At 45.9% G+C, this 17,205-nt stretch overlaps 2 protein-coding genes across 7 annotated transcripts in view; one reads left to right on the top strand and one right to left on the bottom strand.

Annotated features, from left to right (window-relative positions):
• ncam1b (neural cell adhesion molecule 1b) overlaps positions 1 to 16,644 on the top strand; it is a 42,037-nt gene extending 25,393 nt beyond the window's left edge. For 2 of the 4 annotated variants that reach the window (XM_088381235.1, XM_088381234.1), the window contains 12 exons: positions 919 to 948; positions 4,293 to 4,443; positions 5,716 to 5,903; positions 6,211 to 6,307; positions 6,378 to 6,548; positions 6,755 to 6,883; positions 9,476 to 9,600; positions 9,715 to 9,895; positions 11,414 to 11,612; positions 12,019 to 12,135; positions 12,762 to 13,664; positions 14,790 to 16,644. In XM_088381235.1, the coding sequence (XP_088237361.1) occupies positions 919 to 948; positions 4,293 to 4,443; positions 5,716 to 5,903; positions 6,211 to 6,307; positions 6,378 to 6,548; positions 6,755 to 6,883; positions 9,476 to 9,600; positions 9,715 to 9,895; positions 11,414 to 11,612; positions 12,019 to 12,135; positions 12,762 to 13,664; positions 14,790 to 14,907 (2,409 nt within the window). In that variant the 3' untranslated portion in view covers positions 14,908 to 16,644. Of the gene's footprint in view, positions 1 to 918; positions 949 to 4,292; positions 4,444 to 5,715; positions 5,904 to 6,210; positions 6,308 to 6,377; positions 6,549 to 6,754; positions 6,884 to 7,657; positions 7,691 to 8,378; positions 8,382 to 9,475; positions 9,601 to 9,714; positions 9,896 to 11,413; positions 11,613 to 12,018; positions 12,136 to 12,761; positions 13,665 to 14,789 lie in introns of all 4 variants that reach the window. The other 2 variants (XM_088381237.1, XM_088381236.1) reach the window with 2 other exon arrangements.
• cadm1b (cell adhesion molecule 1b) overlaps positions 1 to 17,205 on the bottom strand; it is a 172,969-nt gene that overhangs the window by 127,387 nt on the left and 28,377 nt on the right. For all 3 annotated transcript variants that reach the window (XM_088381252.1, XM_088381250.1, XM_088381251.1), the window contains exon 5: positions 11,377 to 11,586. The gene's annotated coding sequence lies outside the window, so the exon portion shown is untranslated. The remainder of the gene's footprint in view (positions 1 to 11,376; positions 11,587 to 17,205) is intronic.

The following is a 17,205-nucleotide window of genomic DNA, read 5'->3' as shown; positions in this document are numbered from 1 at the left end:
TAATTAATTAATGAATTAATTAAAAAGTAAATTTAAAAAAAACAAAGGAAAGTGCCCTTTGGTATTATTTGCAGAAATACAAATAATCAACCATTGAAAATTTAAATGCAAATTGCTTCGTTTATAGCTTAATGCATCTAAATTAGCCGCCATGTTCTGGTGATGAAATATTGACAGAATACATGAAAACATGGTAGGCTAACAAATACAAATATAATACTCCCCTGTGGACAAAATACGGAGAGTTAATGTGTGGTGTAAACATTGTTCCAATCCGCTTACAACTCACTGATGTATTTCCATGGTGAATACAACCGGCGTTGCCAGGATTAACAAAAGTAATGGCCGACATTTGGCCGGTTATAGAAAAAAAACCAAATTGGTCCCTAAAGAGAAGGTTTAGGAGGTGGAAAAATATCTATTCAGCTATCACGTTGCCTTTTGAATGAAAATATTTAGCTGTGGAGAGCCTAAAAAGCCAAAGTAGATTGCTGTGATGACGTTAACGGTGACCAATCGATCATCTGAAAGCCTTTTTTTTTTTTTTTTTTTTTTTTAAAGCCGCTGCCTTTTCATAAACTCAAGACCTTTTTTGAAAGCATTCAAGACAGAGGTAGACGTAATAAAGCTTAGACAAAGTGTTGTTTCGGAGAGAGGACAGGCTGGGGATTACTGAGAAATATTTCAAAACCGAGCTTTGGCTGTCACACAATAGTCGACATCGAGTGTTTTGAACGCAATCCGACTTTCACTATAGGTGGGACGAAAAGAAAAAAGAACCCACACAGCACTTAAAGCTTTCATGCTGTTTTTAGCACTAAACATTTTTTTTTTTTTACCCCGCATGAGGTTTGCTTTCTAAGAATTACTCTGCTTCTTTTTTTTGTTGTTGTTTGTTATTCTCTCTGTCCTCTACAGGCATCATGGACTCGTCCCGAGCAGCACAAGGTATTCTAAATGCATGACTTTTTTTTTTTTTTCCTTACACTCATCCATCTCCCATGTCAGGGGGAGTCGAATGCGATTACGGATGGATGCAGAAAAATCCTTCAAATAAAAGTCGGGAAGAAGAGTAGGAGGAGCACAATGGGAGCCGTGTAACTTTTTTGGGGATGAAGTCATTTCAGTTTGTAGTGGAACCTGTTTTCATGATCAATCCGTTCCGGAACGTCTGAATAAATCATATGAAATGAATTCTCATTCATAATGTCAATCCAGTTAATCGGTCTGCTCGAAAAGACCCAAGCAAAAACGGTGTAACACAATCAATTGTCAGGCTTTCAAAATAAAATTATGCGAGTCTAAAAATTAACCACACTTTCTTTAACACAATGTTGTTTTATTTAGTAGTTGCGCTGAAACTATTTTAAGCTTGTTAATTGAGTGTGACTGCAAAATGAGCCATCTTTGGCACCAACAAGAGTGTGGTTAAACAGTGTTACTATACAACTCGCTTTTATTTTGAAGGTCTGACTTTTCTGATGTTGATGAATGGACTAAAAGTGGTATTGTTTTGAGTTGCGGAAAGCTTGCATTGTGGAATGTTTTTACAAATCAAATAAAATATTAAAACATGGCAAGAAAAGTGCGGAAAATGAAAAATATTCCCAACTCAAACTTATACTTTTTTTTCCCCGCTATAAGAGTGAGTTTTTAGTTCCTGTCCACAAGGGAGCCTTTTAAAAAGAGTCAATTTGTTTAGCAATTTTTCTCACTCTTACCCCAGATAAGCAGCCCATTTTATCGCTTCCATTATCCCTTTTTTTAAATCTTTATCTCATTTCCTCTATCAGTGGTGTTGCGCCATCCTTTACAGCATCCCTGAAATGGGCAATGAGTTTAATTTAGCAAGCAAAAATCCACCAACTTTGGCACACGGTCTTATCTCCTCCAGCGCTGTGCCAATATCTTTCCCATCGCGTCATGTTTGCTTCCATGCATCACAGCCAGCAACTGCGAGGTGAAAAAAAAAAAAAAAAATGCCAAAAAGGGAGAAAAAAAAAAAAAAAAAGCCAGCAGCTTCGCCTAATGAGTTGATAAATAGAAGTATGGAACATATTTATTAACGTGGCAACCACAGGATCAAGCTCCAATTCATCACTACTTTGATTGAATATTAAAACTTGTAATTCTCCTTTAATATCCAACCTCATTCTGTTTGAATGATTTCCGCCATTCCGTTTTAATATTCAACCAAAGTCGCCATGATGAACTCACTGCCGTGTTAACATCAGCATCAAATATTGATGTTATTTAGACTCGGAGTGGGGCTGAAGCGTAAGCGGCGTAAGTGGCTGCTGCTTGGGGGCCGACTTTTTCTTTTCCTTCTTTTTTTTTTTTACACAATAAACAAACACGCTGAGAGGGGGGGCCCAAATCAAATTATGCTCAGGGCCTTGTAAAAGCTTTATCTTACTGCTATTTTTTTGTGGCCTGGCATTTGTTCCGTGATGATCATGTGATGCCCAGAGAGTACTTGATTGAAAAATCAGCTTGAGATGAGAAGCGAGCAGGGAACCTTTGTCATCAAGCCTGGGAATAATCACAAGGTTGGTGGAAGTGAAGTCACGGATGTATGGAAGCTTTCTTTGGACCAGGCAGTGTTTGAAAAATGGGAATTTAACCTTGTTACATGGACAAGACTGTGATTGGTTTACATTAGACGGGTGGGGAAATGGAAAGTCATCAGCTACAGAATGGCTGTGTATGTGTGTGTCGACATCCCATAATAGAAGGGAGGCAGTGGGGAGAAGAGTTATGGGCAGCGAGCAGCGTGGCGTGCGTGCCGAGCATGTTAGCGCCAAATGCGTCAGGCTCGGCGGCAGACAGGCTGCAGAGGGAGAGCTAGCCGCCTTTGCTTCTTACAGTTTGGTGACACGTGACATTTCCCGAAGTGATTTCACGCTTTGACGTTCTTAGCGGTTTTCTGCTTGCTACGCCGTTAAAGTAAAAAAAAAAGTGCTGTATCATTTGCTTGTTTATTAGCGATGCTTCAAGCATTGATTGCGAAATGAGAATAGAGTGGCATTGATTTTTTTTTTCTGTGTGTGTAAAAAATATTTTTTTAAGTATTTTTCTCAGGACATTGTGAGATAAATCAAGAATAATGCTGCGGCTCGGCGTGGGATCAATTATGACAATTCGTATTTAGCAATTATAATATTATCATTCTTCATATTGATGATGAGAGTTTCATTAGGTGTGTGAAAATAAATTCTCAAGTATGAATAAAGGCTGGAATCCCTCTGCCCAAAGACAGCCGGGATAAAAAGCTTCATCCCAAACGGAAGTCTCTCTGTAGTTCAGTAGCTCCGCCCCTTTCCACTATCTCATCGCAACTCTTCTTCCATAGAACTCAAACGCACACGTCCTATAGAAAATCGATCAAAAGTTGCTCAAGGAAATATTTCCTAAATTTAGACGCGTACACAGGCCACGTTGCCAAGCTGCAGAGTCGGAAAGAGAATGTTTTCTGCACGGGGGTCAGAATAAAAGGCCATTGTGTTATATAAGCGTTGCTCCAGTGCCTCTACCCGCCATGCATAATGAATGGCGCAGACATGCGTAGCCTATTCAATGGGAATACAAACTCGCAGGGGCTCTCTTTTTACATGGCCGCCCAGGCTGCCTCCTCAATCAGCGGGAGTAAAAGCATCCGTGGCAATGCTTTGCTTGCAGCTTGGACCTCGGCCATTCAAAAAAAAAAAAAAGTATAGGAGACGAGCCGCTTGAGGCGTTTGCTGCAGAAATGAGAAAATCCAGCTAAAAAATTAAATACGCAAAATTTGCATCCTAAATCTATTCATGAAATTCAACAATAGGGATTGGCGGATGGAGCTCTGTGGTTTGGGAGGGGCGTTTTTTAAGTTGTTGACCCCCGACGATGGGGAAGTCAGGTGTCGAGGAAAGCAAGTAGAGGGGGAGTCATGTTGATAAGTCGCTAGCTAGCTGTTTGCCGTCAGCTCGGAACGCAACACGCTCCCTCCCTCCGTCGCTGAATTTGATTGTCAATCTAGAGCCCAAAAATAAACAAATCAAATGACCCCGAACGGAAGTAAACACTAGCTTACGGTGACGCTGTCGCAAGTTGCTAAGCGGAAAGAAAGCTCCACGTGGTTCCTCTTGTCATGAATTATTGATCAGCTCCCTGCTCCTGTCAACTGTGCTCTTGCGTTGCCACATCTGTTGCCTTTTTTTTTTGTGTGTGTCCTGTAATCAAATGCCTTCCTCGACATTACGAATAAAATGGATGTGGCGTTTTCTCAACCGGGTTGTTGTTTGCTTCTGTTCAGAGCGAGGACGGCAACGTGGTGGTGCGAAGCGACGCTCGCGTTTCCTCCCTCACGCTAAAGTACGTCAAGTACACGGACGCCGGGCAGTACCTGTGCTCGGCTCGAAGCGCCATCGGGGAAGATGACCAGGTGGCGTATCTGGAGGTCCGCTGTGAGTATGTCAATAAAGTTTGCTTTCCATCCCCGATTTGAATTCTTCCGCAGTTAGCAAATATTTGAAGGAAACCATTCCTCAGTCAGCCGCTTTGACTCGACTCGGAGGTTTTAGGGGGGTGCGGCATCAGAAGCCGTAATCCCGCTTCATGTCGGCGCATGACACGAATTTGCAAAATCAGCGGCACGCTGTCGAAAACGACGGTAACCTAGCGGACGGGGCTCGAGATATGCGGCCCGTCGCCCTCGGCTCTTCATCTGACAACTTGCTGTGTGGCGGCTTCTCGTTTCCATTACCGCCTGACATTTTTCAACCCTGTCGCAAAGGGATGGGGGGGGCGCAAAAAACGATGAGGATGTCGATGTGTTCGTCGAACGACAGAAGTGTAAACCTCGGTGCATTAACACAAGGCCCTTGTGCCTGTGAAATATGCCATTTCCCTGCCTTTCTTCCTCGTTACTATTTCTTGTAACAAGTCGAAGCGATAACTTGACATCTTGGGACTCGCATCTGGATTGCAAAAGCGTCAGCCAGTTCCTTTCACACAGATCCCATGAGAGCAAATAATTACCGCGTGCAACAAGAAACTTCCGCAAAGTGATAATTAGATGCATTATGATGGTATAAAATACACAAAAGGGTAGTAGAAAAAAAAAAAGTGCCACCGTCCCGCTTAATCGACATCTAATGCCTCGGAGGATGCGAAATTTGCAATTTGTTTTGGATTTTTTCACACAGATCAGCAGCAGTGGAAAAAGGTGGCTGGAAAACATAAAGCCACTTATGGGTCAAGCTGCGTTGAAAGCCATTTTCCACACTTTCAATTGATGCCAAATCAAATGCCAGCTGGCCTTACATAGACGTCTGATTGCCGTGTGAAAGCGCCTTTGCTGGGTTCTGTGTGAAATGTGACTTTTGATGCCAATCATCGAAAATTTGCTTCCAAATCCTTTTTGTTATTCAACAAGGCAGCGCACGGATGAATTGGGCATCAAGACGGCTTCACTTCTACAACCACGCCGATTGTAACGTGATTAGCCTGTCCGATCCAAGCAAGCTCTTTGGAAACGCAGTCACCGGAAATATTTGCAATGAGCGCAATCGTTCCCATCTGCTGTTTTTGTTATTATTTCGCCATTCCGAGCGTCTCATATGAGTGCGATAATACTGTGGCGTCTCTTTTGCTAGCTTATGGATGCGTTTTTCATTTCAAGCGTCGTTACCCCCCTTGAGATTAGCGGCGTAACCATCGCACGTATTTTTCTCAAGACGCCCCGAAGATCCACGGCGAGGTGGCCGTGTACACCTGGGAGGGCAACGCCGTCAACATCAGCTGCGAGGTGCAAGCTCACCCAAGCCAGGTCACCATCGCTTGGCTCCGGGACGGATTCACGCTGCCCAACGCCAACACCAGCAACGTTAAGATCTACAGATCGCCCTCGGCCAGCTACCTGCAGGTAAGATGGCCGCGCTTGCCAATGGCGCATCTTTGTGGCATCAAGATTTCATGATTTTTCTTTCCATGGTGAATAATTCACCGGCGAGAAACTCGCAGTAACAAAATAGAAAAGAGTGAAGCCCTGTTCAACACAGGGAATACCACCTGCTATAGGTGAAGGGGGTGGGAAAAAACCCTAACCCTAACCCTAACCCTAAATTTAAATAAAAACTGTCCTTATTGCGGTGCCTGCATTAGATCTGTGCTAGCACATCTGCACGCGTCGCTAACTATGGGCTGGACGATGGCAATTTATCTCCCCGCAGGTGACGCCGACATCCGAGAATGACTTTGGGAGTTACAACTGCACCGCTTCCAACGAGATGGGCACAGAAGCCAAAGAATTTGTCCTCATCCAAGCCGGTAAGCCTCAGAAAAAGATCCAATCTAGCGTGTTCTTTTTTTCCACTTCCTGTCTTCCCTTCCACCACAGAGGTGCCGTCGTCGCCCTTCATCAACGAGGTGTCCCCTTTCTCCACCACGGCGCTGGTTCAGTTCGAGGAGCCCGAGTCCAGCGGAGGCGTGCCCGTGCTCAAGTACAAAGCGGCGTGGAGGATTCAAGGCAGAGGCAGCTGGTCGCAGAGAATTTTTGAGCTCAAAGATGGTATGATGGAGTGTATTTTTTCTACCCCCTCCATCTGGCCACATACACAAATAGCAGGTGTTGTTGCTACTCTTGTCCTTTTTCTGTTTGTTCTCGCTCCTCACTCTGTCGACGCCCTTTTGTCCGCACCCAGTCTGGTGGCGTTCCAAATCAATTCCGACAAAAAGCCACAAAAGTTACTCTGCTAACTACTTTGATATCGTTAGGCTCCGCGGGCGACGTGACCGTCACAGACCTGAGACCGGACACCAGCTACGAAATCAAGATGTCCGCCATCAACGGCAAAGGGGAAGGCGAAAGCTGCCCAGTGGAGGTTTTCAAGACGCAGCCAGTCCGTAAGTTCCTCACTCGGCAAACGTCAACTTAGCGAATTCGTTTTGGACTTTCAAATAGCCGCGCTGAGACTGTCAAACAATTAGCATTTAGCAATTAGCAACGGCAAGGTGACGGAGCGTTGGAAATTCAGGAAATTGCTTCAAGGCAAAACAGGCAAAAGCCAAAGCAGTCATTCCTTCTCAAGCTCATTTGTGAATGTAATGACCTCCTTTGAAAAAATACACCTTCCTTACAATAATACATCACAGTTAAAGGTCACGATGGTTATTGTTGCGCTAATAAACTCTCAGCTCCCACCGGCCGCTTTTCATCATTACTTTGTAAACACAACTACACTCCGTTCTGAATTAACATTTGCATTTCATTAGGCTCGCACAATGAATGTGACTCAGTCCATATCAATTACAACAAGCAACATGCTGTCAGGGTTGATGCTATTATTTGGCAATTAGCCCCCCCTGGTGGCGGGAGATGATACTGAACTAAACGGCGGACTCAAATCATTGAAATGTAATCAACGGAATTATGGCTCGTTTTGTTTTCGGCGCTGGAGCAGTTTGAAGGTTTTACCGAGCCAAATCGGCGATTGTTTTTCTTCTCGCTTTCAATTGAAAAAAAGATAAAAGCGTTTGATTAAAACGAAGTTACACTTTCGAGTGTTTTTCACGATAAGCGCGACTCAACCTCATTCCGACCTTGATCGCCTCATTAAGCCAAATGGGAAAGCATTTGTGCGGATGATTAATTACCATTGTGTTTTTCTTTGTCTTAAGATGACGTTTTTGGTTTGTTATCAGAAGACACAGGTTTGTTTCTGCAGTCAGGATGATTAGAGTAGCTTGTGTCAATTAGTTGCAATCAAATGTCCCAATTAGCCCTGTGTTAGTTTTTGGTAGAGATGCTTTGAAAGCCCCCTTTTACAACGCCTGCAAGAAATTGTTCTTAAAAAAAAAAACTGCAGCGGCTGATAAAACAAAGCTGATATTATCCAACGTGTAAAAAAAAGCCAACGTGGATAAAGGCCACCAGATCTTCCGATGCGACCATTTTGCAGGATCGCTTTGTAAAAGGAGGCTGCGTCGCCCTCATCCCAAAAGTTCTCCCGCGAGGAATAATAACGACCATCCAATTAGCGGTGTGTGAATTACTAAACGTCCAAAGCGAACGTTCCATTGCAAAAGACAAACATGGCTCCTCTGGGTTCAGCTTTGTGTTGTCGACCGTTTGGATCGCTCCCCTCAGCTCATGACTCATCAGTTGCTCTCAAGTGCGCTAGTCGGAGACGTCTGCTGCCCTTTATACACACACACGCACATGCACACACACTCGAGAGCCATCTTAGCCTCTGATGCCCCGTTCTGAAGTTTTAGCATGCTAGTCCCGTGTGCTATGCTCGATTCCTCCCCCCCTCCCCCTTTCAAATGTGCAACTCATGTGACTGTCATTCTGCTTGCATGGCGCCGTGACGACCGCCTCCCCCCCTCCACTGTGCAGAAGGTAAACTTGACGTTGAGACCGATTGCGTTAATCGGCCGACGCCGCTATTAAACGCCGCATTAATTGCTTCTAAGCGAACCGCTGCAAATTTGGAGCTAAACGCCATTAATCAATGAAGTAGGCGTCCGTCTTGGCGGGGATTAATGAGAGCCAGAGCCGGTTACCTTGGCGATGTTGATCAGCGGCGCCTGAATTGTGATTGAGAGGCTGCTACCTGTGTGGGATGCGCCGCTATTCGCTTAATCGGTAGATAACAAAATCCAAACACGTCGCTGGGTGACTTGTTTGCATTTCAAAGCTATTTTTCCAATAGAAAAGAATGGAAAGTGAATCAATAGGTTCCAAACGATCGCCGTGTCAAAACAGACTATCAATTATTTCCATTTCCAAGTATAAAAAGGTCAAGTATTCCCCAAATCTAAATCATCACACATTTGTTTGCATAACAAAATCACAGAAGAGACAGAAAAACTAGTTTTGTTTGACATCTTAGGGCTACTTTTTTCCAGCATTCCACTACAATTAAATCTCTCCCTCCCAAAAAAAACACAGCTTCCTTTCCACGACACTTTGCTCTGGTTCTCAATCGGCAGCTTTTAGTATTCACGCCGAGAGCGCTTACTAACAAAGTCATTGCCTCAGCTCGGACCGAGTCCGAATATAAAGTCTAACCACAATGCGCCTTGCTCCGGTGTGTCTTCTCTTAACACGGGTGATGAACACGTGAGGATGACAGTTAACGCTACATTTAACCTTCGATATCGAAGTCTTGACACATGCCGAGGCTGAGTGGCATAAACAGTCAGTCGGTCATCTGGATTCTGTTCGAGTGCCGCCTCGGAATGAATCGGATGCGCACGCGCTGGTGTGTGATTCAGTCAAGAGTGTGACTCCTCCATCTGGAGGCAAAGCCACAAAGGGAACGGCCACTGACCTGAAAAGGACCACGACAACAAAAAAGAGCGCAGCGCACGCTTTGTAAAACTTTCCACCTTCATCTCTAAAGACAAAACGCTCCCTCAATAACTCGCTGGCCGGGGATTTTTTTTTTCTTCTTCATTGAAATGATGATCGCTGTTGCTCCCTGCCTGTAGGAAATCCGAGTCCTCCCAAACTAGAAGGTGCGCTTCAGCCCATCGGCAACTCCCTGAAAGTCAGCTGGATCAAGCAGGATGACGGCGGATTGCCCATCCTCCATTACCTCGTCCACTTCAAACCGGTGAGAACGGCGAGAATGTTTCCTCAGCCGTAATCAAACTCGAGACTGACAATCAGCTAACTGTAAAACTGGCCTCAACCGGATTTAAAAAGCCCGACCCAAATGTGCCTTCAGGTTGAGTCGTCCAAGTGGAAACCCGAAATCAGCATGCCCAGCGACAGCGACTACGTGATCCTCAGCGGGCTAGAGTGGGACACGACGTACGACATCTCCGTGGTGGCCGAGAACCAGAAGGGCAAGTCGGAGCGGGCTAGCATATCCATGCGGACGTCCGTCCAGCCGGCCGTCATGCCAGGTAGGCTTCCCTTCCATCCCGCCCGCCGTTCCTGTTCCTGTTCTAACATTCCAACTAAACACAAGCAGACAAGAGGAGCACCACTCAAAGCTCACCGTCTATTTTTACCCTGAACGGTAAAAATGACATCTCAATAGATCTAAAGAAGCCCAAGGGGGAAAAAAAAAAATCTCATATAGAGGCGAGGAAAAAATACTTTTCCGGCCGAATTTTCCCAAAGGGAAGCTTTGACAGCCGTCGCTAAACGAGCTTGAGTTTGCTCCTGCGCAAGCGGGCAAGGCGACTCCTTGAATAATTTTCATTTTCCTCAGTCTAACGGCGGAACCAGGTGGGACAGTTTGAGCGATATAACAGCCGACTAACCGAACCCAAGCTTGCCCGTGCCCCGCCCCTCCGCCGCCATCTTGTCCATTCATCTCCCCTGCTTCTCACTTCGATGCGTTGCTTTTTTTCTCCCCCTCTCTTTTCTTTGATGTTTTCACCTTTTGTTTTTTCAGATGACATATTTTCACTTTCTCTCTTCCTCTTCCCCCCCAACCCTTCTCTTTTTCCCACCCTCATCCTCCTTTTTTTCTCCCACACTCCAACGTTCCTGATCTCCGGCCCGCTTCGGGACGTTGTCATCATCCCAGCTACTCAGGGCTCTCCGTCCGTGACGTGCTGTGCCGTCTCACTCATCCTGTCCGTCATCACCGCATTGCTGCTCTCGTAGTTTCCACGGTGGCGGCCCGTACTTTTGAAAAACTGTGACAGACGAGTGTGTGTGTGTGTGTGTTGTATTCGCAACACAAACCGAACCAAAGGCAGCCGAATAGATGTGTGACAGTTGCCAGCAAGAAACTAGAATGTGTTTCGTGTGAATGCCGAGCGACTGCTCAAGCGTTCGTGTACATATGATGTAAAGACCGACTTAACCTTTACGCCGACAAAACAAAAAACAGCTAACAGGACATTTGTGTACACACGGCGTATTACAACGAGTCGTGCCGTCACGTGGCACTTCTTAAGCGTGGCGACGTGTTTTTGAAATAGCTAACTATGTTAACTGAAAGGTGCTTTTTTTTTTTTCTTCTTCCCCACACAGAATTGCACGCCTGTCTTAACAGTGTCATTCATACTTGACAAAAAATTGCCACGACACAAAGGCAAATACACACAAACGTTATATATTGTGTAACACTGTTGTGATCTGAGCTTAATTTACTCACAAATGTGCTTACACGGTGTGTGTGGGTTCATTAAAAAACAAATATTTTTGGGGACCAATTATGTGAAATTGTGGTTTTACATCGACTTGACTGTAAAGAGTATGGACTGAGATAAATATTTTAAAAACGCTAACATTGAATAAATACATATATTGAATATGTGATTGAGGGCTGCTTAGCATCAAGCGTTTATATAAAACATCATCAAGGGCAGGTGAGTGAGTTGTTGCTTCTAAACATTTGGCAGATTTATTTATGGATTCACGCACTCACCCGTTTGTTCGCCCCCCTGCTGTGTTGTCCACGTCAGATTTGGATGAAGACGCGGCGTTCCCCATGGGGATCATGTTGTGGGCGGGCATTCTGGTGGTGGCGTTCATCCTGCTGCTCCTGGCCGTGGACGTCACATGCTACTTTGTCAACAAGTGCGGCCTCATCATGTGCCTGTGCGGAAAGTCGGCCTCCGGCACCAAAGGCAAAGACCTGGAGGAGGGAAAGGCAGCATTCATGTAAGTTCATGGCGGACATTTTGAAAGGGTCTCATTCAAACGTGACTTTTTAAAAGCAGTATGTCTTAACAGGTTCATTCAAACTTGGTCATTTAATCCATCCTTGTTTTATTTATGTTCCTGACTCGAGCTGGTATTGGATTTTTCAGTTCAGGTTTTATGATGTGTACTTTTGCTGCCCCCAAGTGGCCAAAAGAGGTGTCACAGTCTAGGACAGTCACATTTTATATTAGGGAAATAGAACGTCACGTTACAAGTATAAAGATTGATTTTTTTTTTCCTAGCTAGTCTCAATTCACTCACAAAGTGGCGGAATATGAAATTTGGGACTTTTAAATTGAACGCAAAGCTGATCCATAACAATGATCGATTCCTTGAGGATGATATCTTTTTTTTATATCCGCAGGAAAGACGAATCCAAAGAGCCCATCGTGGAGGTCCGCACGGAGGATGAGTGCACAGCCAATCACAACGCGGCAGGCCCAACAGAACCCAACGAAACCACGCCCCTCACCGAGCCAGAGTGAGTAGAACTGACAACGGCACAGCCTTTTTTTTTTTTCCTCTTTTTTTATTTTGCTTCTCTTAAAAATTCTTATCAGCTGTCGTACTTTGCACTCCACTTCCAAGAATTCACTTTTCACCTCTCACCAGGACAAAATTTGACCTGCTTCTATGCACATCTTTTTTTGGTCATTCTTGAGTGGAGTCCACTGAGAGTGTGTCGCTTGTTGACTGTGCGAACATATACCAGTTGACGAGACGGACGGGACAGAAAGGCCGTTGCCCTCTCGAGTAAAGCTTACGTGACAATGTCGCTGGTACCGTTTAAACCGTCGAGGTGGTTCTGCTTGGTAGTCTTCTGCTGGATTTCCAGCCTTCCCAGTCAGTACTCGTCCATGTCGGCGTGTGTTTGGAATGCCCCCCCACCCCCCTTTATGTCCACTCACAGCATGTTTCTCCTTAATAGTTTGAGCTTTTTTATTTTGTTATTGTCGTCGTTGCTCGTCCTTTTTTGATTTCAGTTGCTTTTTGTGTTGTTTGTGAGGCTGACTAATCCTCTCGCATGCCGCTCGGGGCCACCCTTCCTGTGTCACAGTCACCCCGGTGTCTAGTTTGTGTGTCTCTGTTCTCTCCCTGCTCTCTCAGGCTGGCGGCTTTCACCGCTGCCCTGGCACTGGACACGCTCTCCTCTGACACGGCCACGGCCACCATTGACCCCGCTCAAGACAGCCCCTCTAGCGAGACCACCACGCTCACGTGTAGCCTGTCCACCCCGGCCAACGAGCCCTCGCCCATCACGGCGCCGGCGCCCAGCCCGGAGACGAGCGCGGCGCCGCCGACTCCCCCCGTGTGCAGGGCGGCCGTCGAGGCTAAGATCGCGCCGTTAGTGGAGCGGAGGGGATCCGATCGGGTGACGGAAGAAGAGGAGCCCAAGAAGAGCGACGCTTCGCCGACCACCCTCGAACGGACTCAGAAACCCGGGACGCCCATCCCGCCCAAACGGAGGCACTCGCCGAAACTTGCCGCCCTAAAGGCTAAAGCTAGCCCGCCCGTCTCGCCGTTAGCCACGGAACCGCCTCTTACTCCAGACAGCAAGAAAGTAGCTCCCAACCCTCCGCTCACCCCCAAAGACCCCGATACAAATTGCGCCTCTGACAAGCCCGCCCAGCCGTCTAACCCTCTCACCCCGCACCCCAACCCTCCATCTTCAGCCATCCACGGCGCTCCCAAAGCGCCGGATGCTGAAGAGTCTTCCCCTTTGGTCCGAGACGTCCCCACCCCCGTGTCTCCCCCTCCCGCTAGCGAGCACCTCGCATCGCCGCCGCACATGTACGACTTACTCGCCCGTGACATGGGCCTCGATAACGCCACCTTCGACTTAGAGCTGAGTAACGGCACGGAGCGACCCTGGGCCGTCCCCGACGATCTGATTAGCTTAGAGAGCCCGCCCTCTGCCCCTTCTCTGCCCAATGGAGACGGAGCAGACCTCACCCCCACAATGGACGCATCAGAACCTCTGGCTAAGACTGCTCCACCTGTCAACGATGAGTACGGCTCCCTCTAGAGGTTTCTCTGTGTGTGTGTGCGTGTACGTGTGAGTGAGTAACTCGTGCATTCGTTCATTCACCACCACATGTTGCCATTCACCACACGTTCAGTAACGAGTCCAACGAGGCTGAACTTCTACGGTCGCGATAGTGACTGAGGAGTGAGGTTCTGATCTCACACATTGCTCGTGTTGGGCGCGATCCTCCAAAAGCAGCACTTTTCAGGAAACCAAAAACTTGCTCTTGTTGAGCCAGTAACAAGACAACTTACAGTTGATGTACAATTTGGAAATAAATAAATGGCCCGGGTGAGGACTCACCAATTAATTGGCCAAATGTGAACACAAGCGGTTTCGGCCCGACGCCAGCGATATGTGTGAGTTCTGAGGAGCACAAAGGAGGCCTCTTTCAGACGTCTCATTTGATACGATCGCACACCTGGAAAGATGTACCGAGCCAAAACCCAAGTGATTTGGCATCCGGGGGCATTATGGTGCCCAATAAGACATTGGCACGGATCGCAAAATGCTTCTAAGTGAAAAGAGTGACTTTAATTTAGCGCTAGGATTTTTTTTTCCACAGTCAATTTTCTTGTAAGAATTTAAAGTAACAGGATACGGAATTATACTGCCATCTAGTGGCAATGGATTGCTCTGCTCATCACAACACGTCGTTGGCTCTGATGGATGAACCAAGATAATTTCTAGGAAATCATTTTGGCATCAACTAATTAGACTTGATTATTTCCTGTGGCACACCTGACCATCTCTCTCGAAATCAAAGAACGCTATCCCTCGTCTGAAAGGGGCTCTAATTAAAAACGGCTAGCTAGCTAGCTAGCCAGAGTTTTGATGTCGTGACATTTTTGGTGGAGTGCTTTTGGTTGAGGGAGGCCCGTGTGTTCCGGGATGACTCTTCCGGTTCTTCGCGACCTGTCCCCCCCCCCGACTGTTGTAAATGGTGGTGAAGGAATATGTAAGCAGACCGTGCCAGCACACCGGGTCTTCTTACATATATACGTCGACGACGTCATTTTCAGGTTCAGTGTGCGCCGACGTCATGTTTTTAACGCGTCTAACTTGAATTTTTGCTTTTGTTTGGCCCCGCCCCCACCCACCCCTTTCAGGACAATCTTTTCGGACGCGAAGGGAAAACCGGAGGAGGAGCTGTCCAACGCCGCCATGGAGACGCCTGCCGAGTACAACAGTGTCATACAGACAAAAGCCGCGCAGAGCAAAGCATGAAAAACAAAAATGGGAAAAAAACTCCATCGTAAACATTGCGCAGCTGCGGGAATTTTCATTTCCAGTGCCCTTTAGTACACACAAAACACACATTTGTCTAGCACGCACTTTTAGCCCGAGGAGTTTATCTTGCAGTCACCAGATTTTTATTTTTTTAATTTAATCTAACAGGACTACATCGGAACTCACACAAGCATTCGATTATCGTGAGAACTAAAAAAAGGAAAAAAAAATTCTTCATTCTTTAAATTTTGTGTCGTGTGTGTGCGCGCCGTTCTTTTGTTTTCTCTGAGCTTTTCATTCGTGCGCCCGTCTCGTTAGCTTGTCTGTGCATGTTTGGCCTGAAGATGGTTGCTAAAAGCTTTATGGTTTCCTCGCCAATTCGACCCCCCCACACACACACACACACTCAGATCTCACGTACCATCACTGCCTCACCAGCGTTTATTAAACAGATACACTCTAAAAAATAAAATTAAAAAAAGCCATCCGCAGTGCCGATGTTGTGATCTAAATATGTTTCATTTGGCTCGTTTCTTCCCCGCACGAAACAAAAAAAAATTGGGGGGGATTCTACTCAACCACAAAGACTTCCATCCCTGCCTGCAAGCTTGTGCACTGTGCCTGTGTGCGTGTGCGCGTGTCAGTAGAACGTCCTGTCATCGGTTTCTATGATAATCTGCTTTGTCGTGAGAGATTTAGCGTCTTGTTTTTATATATATGTATAAATATGATACTGTATATTAAAATGTACTATTATAATTGTTAGACAAAGAAAGGTGTGCTCAATGGACTAACGTGGTCATGAAAATCATAAGAAGAGGTGTCGTGTTACGAAAAGCGTCCGTCGGGTCTCGAACACGCAACAGCACTGTAAACAGCGTCGAGTCTTATCAGTGGTTCTCGTGAAGGAAGGCATGAAATCATTCCGACTAACGACCAGGCACGTCGGTGGCGACGTAAATCGCTCATTTTCAGTTTACGGGTGTTGTTTGGTTTCTTTTCTCCTTCAAGTGTTCTTCAGTAATGTGCTTTATCCGAGACCCCCCCCCCCCCCCCCCCCCCCCCCCCGCCCCTCACAATTCTCTTTGTCTTTTGTACAAACTGCTTGTCAGGAAGCAAGGTGGTCGCTCGCTCTTTTCTTAGACAGCAAATGCAACTTCAATGCCAACTGGAAGGACGGATCGTATTTCCTCAGAACGCTGGCCGATAAATGTCTCACGTTAGGAAAGTGAAAAAAAACAAGAACGCTATCTTAGTTCACCTACACACATGAACGCATTGATCCCATTTGATATCTATCGCTAACTAAAACAGAAGCTCCTACCAAATGGCCTCTCAGATTGATTTAAAATGTGGAGACAATGTTATAAAATTACGTCAGCCATCTCGTAAACTAACTTCAGAGATCACCTGCAAGTCGGAACTGTCGCTAACCAAAACAGCAGCACCTGCATAGGTCGTCCCTCTCACATTTAAGAAGCCTCAATCAAATAAATGCTTCCCTTTACACATTAAAAAAAAAAAGTGAGTGTTATTTAGACAGCCTCAAATAATTTACGCGTACTTATTTGAGGGAATACTGTCCACTTGAACAAAACTGCTCAACTATCCTCGTCGTCTTTACGGACCACCTTGCTTCCTTGTTTCGATCTTATGGGGTGGAAAAACTCTGCTGTGTACAGTCTGGAGTGCTAACCCATTTTCGAAATAAAAACTTTTGTTTCTCAATCTCAACTGGCGCTGGCCCATTTTGTTGTATCCCTTTGAACCGTAAATAAACCATGCGTGTAATTATGACAAGTGTCCACCAGATGGTAGTACAGGCGCGTGCTGAAAGTTACGTGCTCCAGGTTTTGCTGGGTCATGGATGGACGGACTACTGACTCACAAGCACGCGCACAGTGCAAACAGGTTGTACTGGCCGGGAAATTCCGTGATGTACTTCTAATGGTAAACACTTGTTGCATAATGTTTGTTCGTTTAAAAAAAAAAAAAGTAAATAGCCCCAGAGTCTGATATACATAATAAAACTCCCTCAGCCAAGCGTGAATGTTTCTCCAAAACTGGCCCTAGACGGGCTGTCATTCTGTCCCCTCTCAAACAGTGCAAATAAACATCAGTATATTGAATGCAATTATAAACAAATTAAATTACTAGTTCGTGCTTGTTTCGAGAGTGACAAAATCGGACACACACTGTGAGTCTGGAAAGACGATTTAGCAAGTTAGCAGCAGTTAGCCACGACCAAACCGGAAATTAAATGTTCACACTGACTGAACTATTTTCTTAGAAAAA

This window comes from Syngnathus floridae, chromosome 7 (genome assembly GCF_059516105.1).
Source record: "Syngnathus floridae isolate MCC-2025c chromosome 7, RoL_Sflo_1.0, whole genome shotgun sequence".
Classification (NCBI taxonomy): Eukaryota; Metazoa; Chordata; class Actinopteri; order Syngnathiformes; family Syngnathidae; genus Syngnathus; species Syngnathus floridae.
The sequence above is the reverse complement of the archived record's forward strand: the minus strand, read 5'-3'. Positions and strand labels throughout refer to the sequence as shown.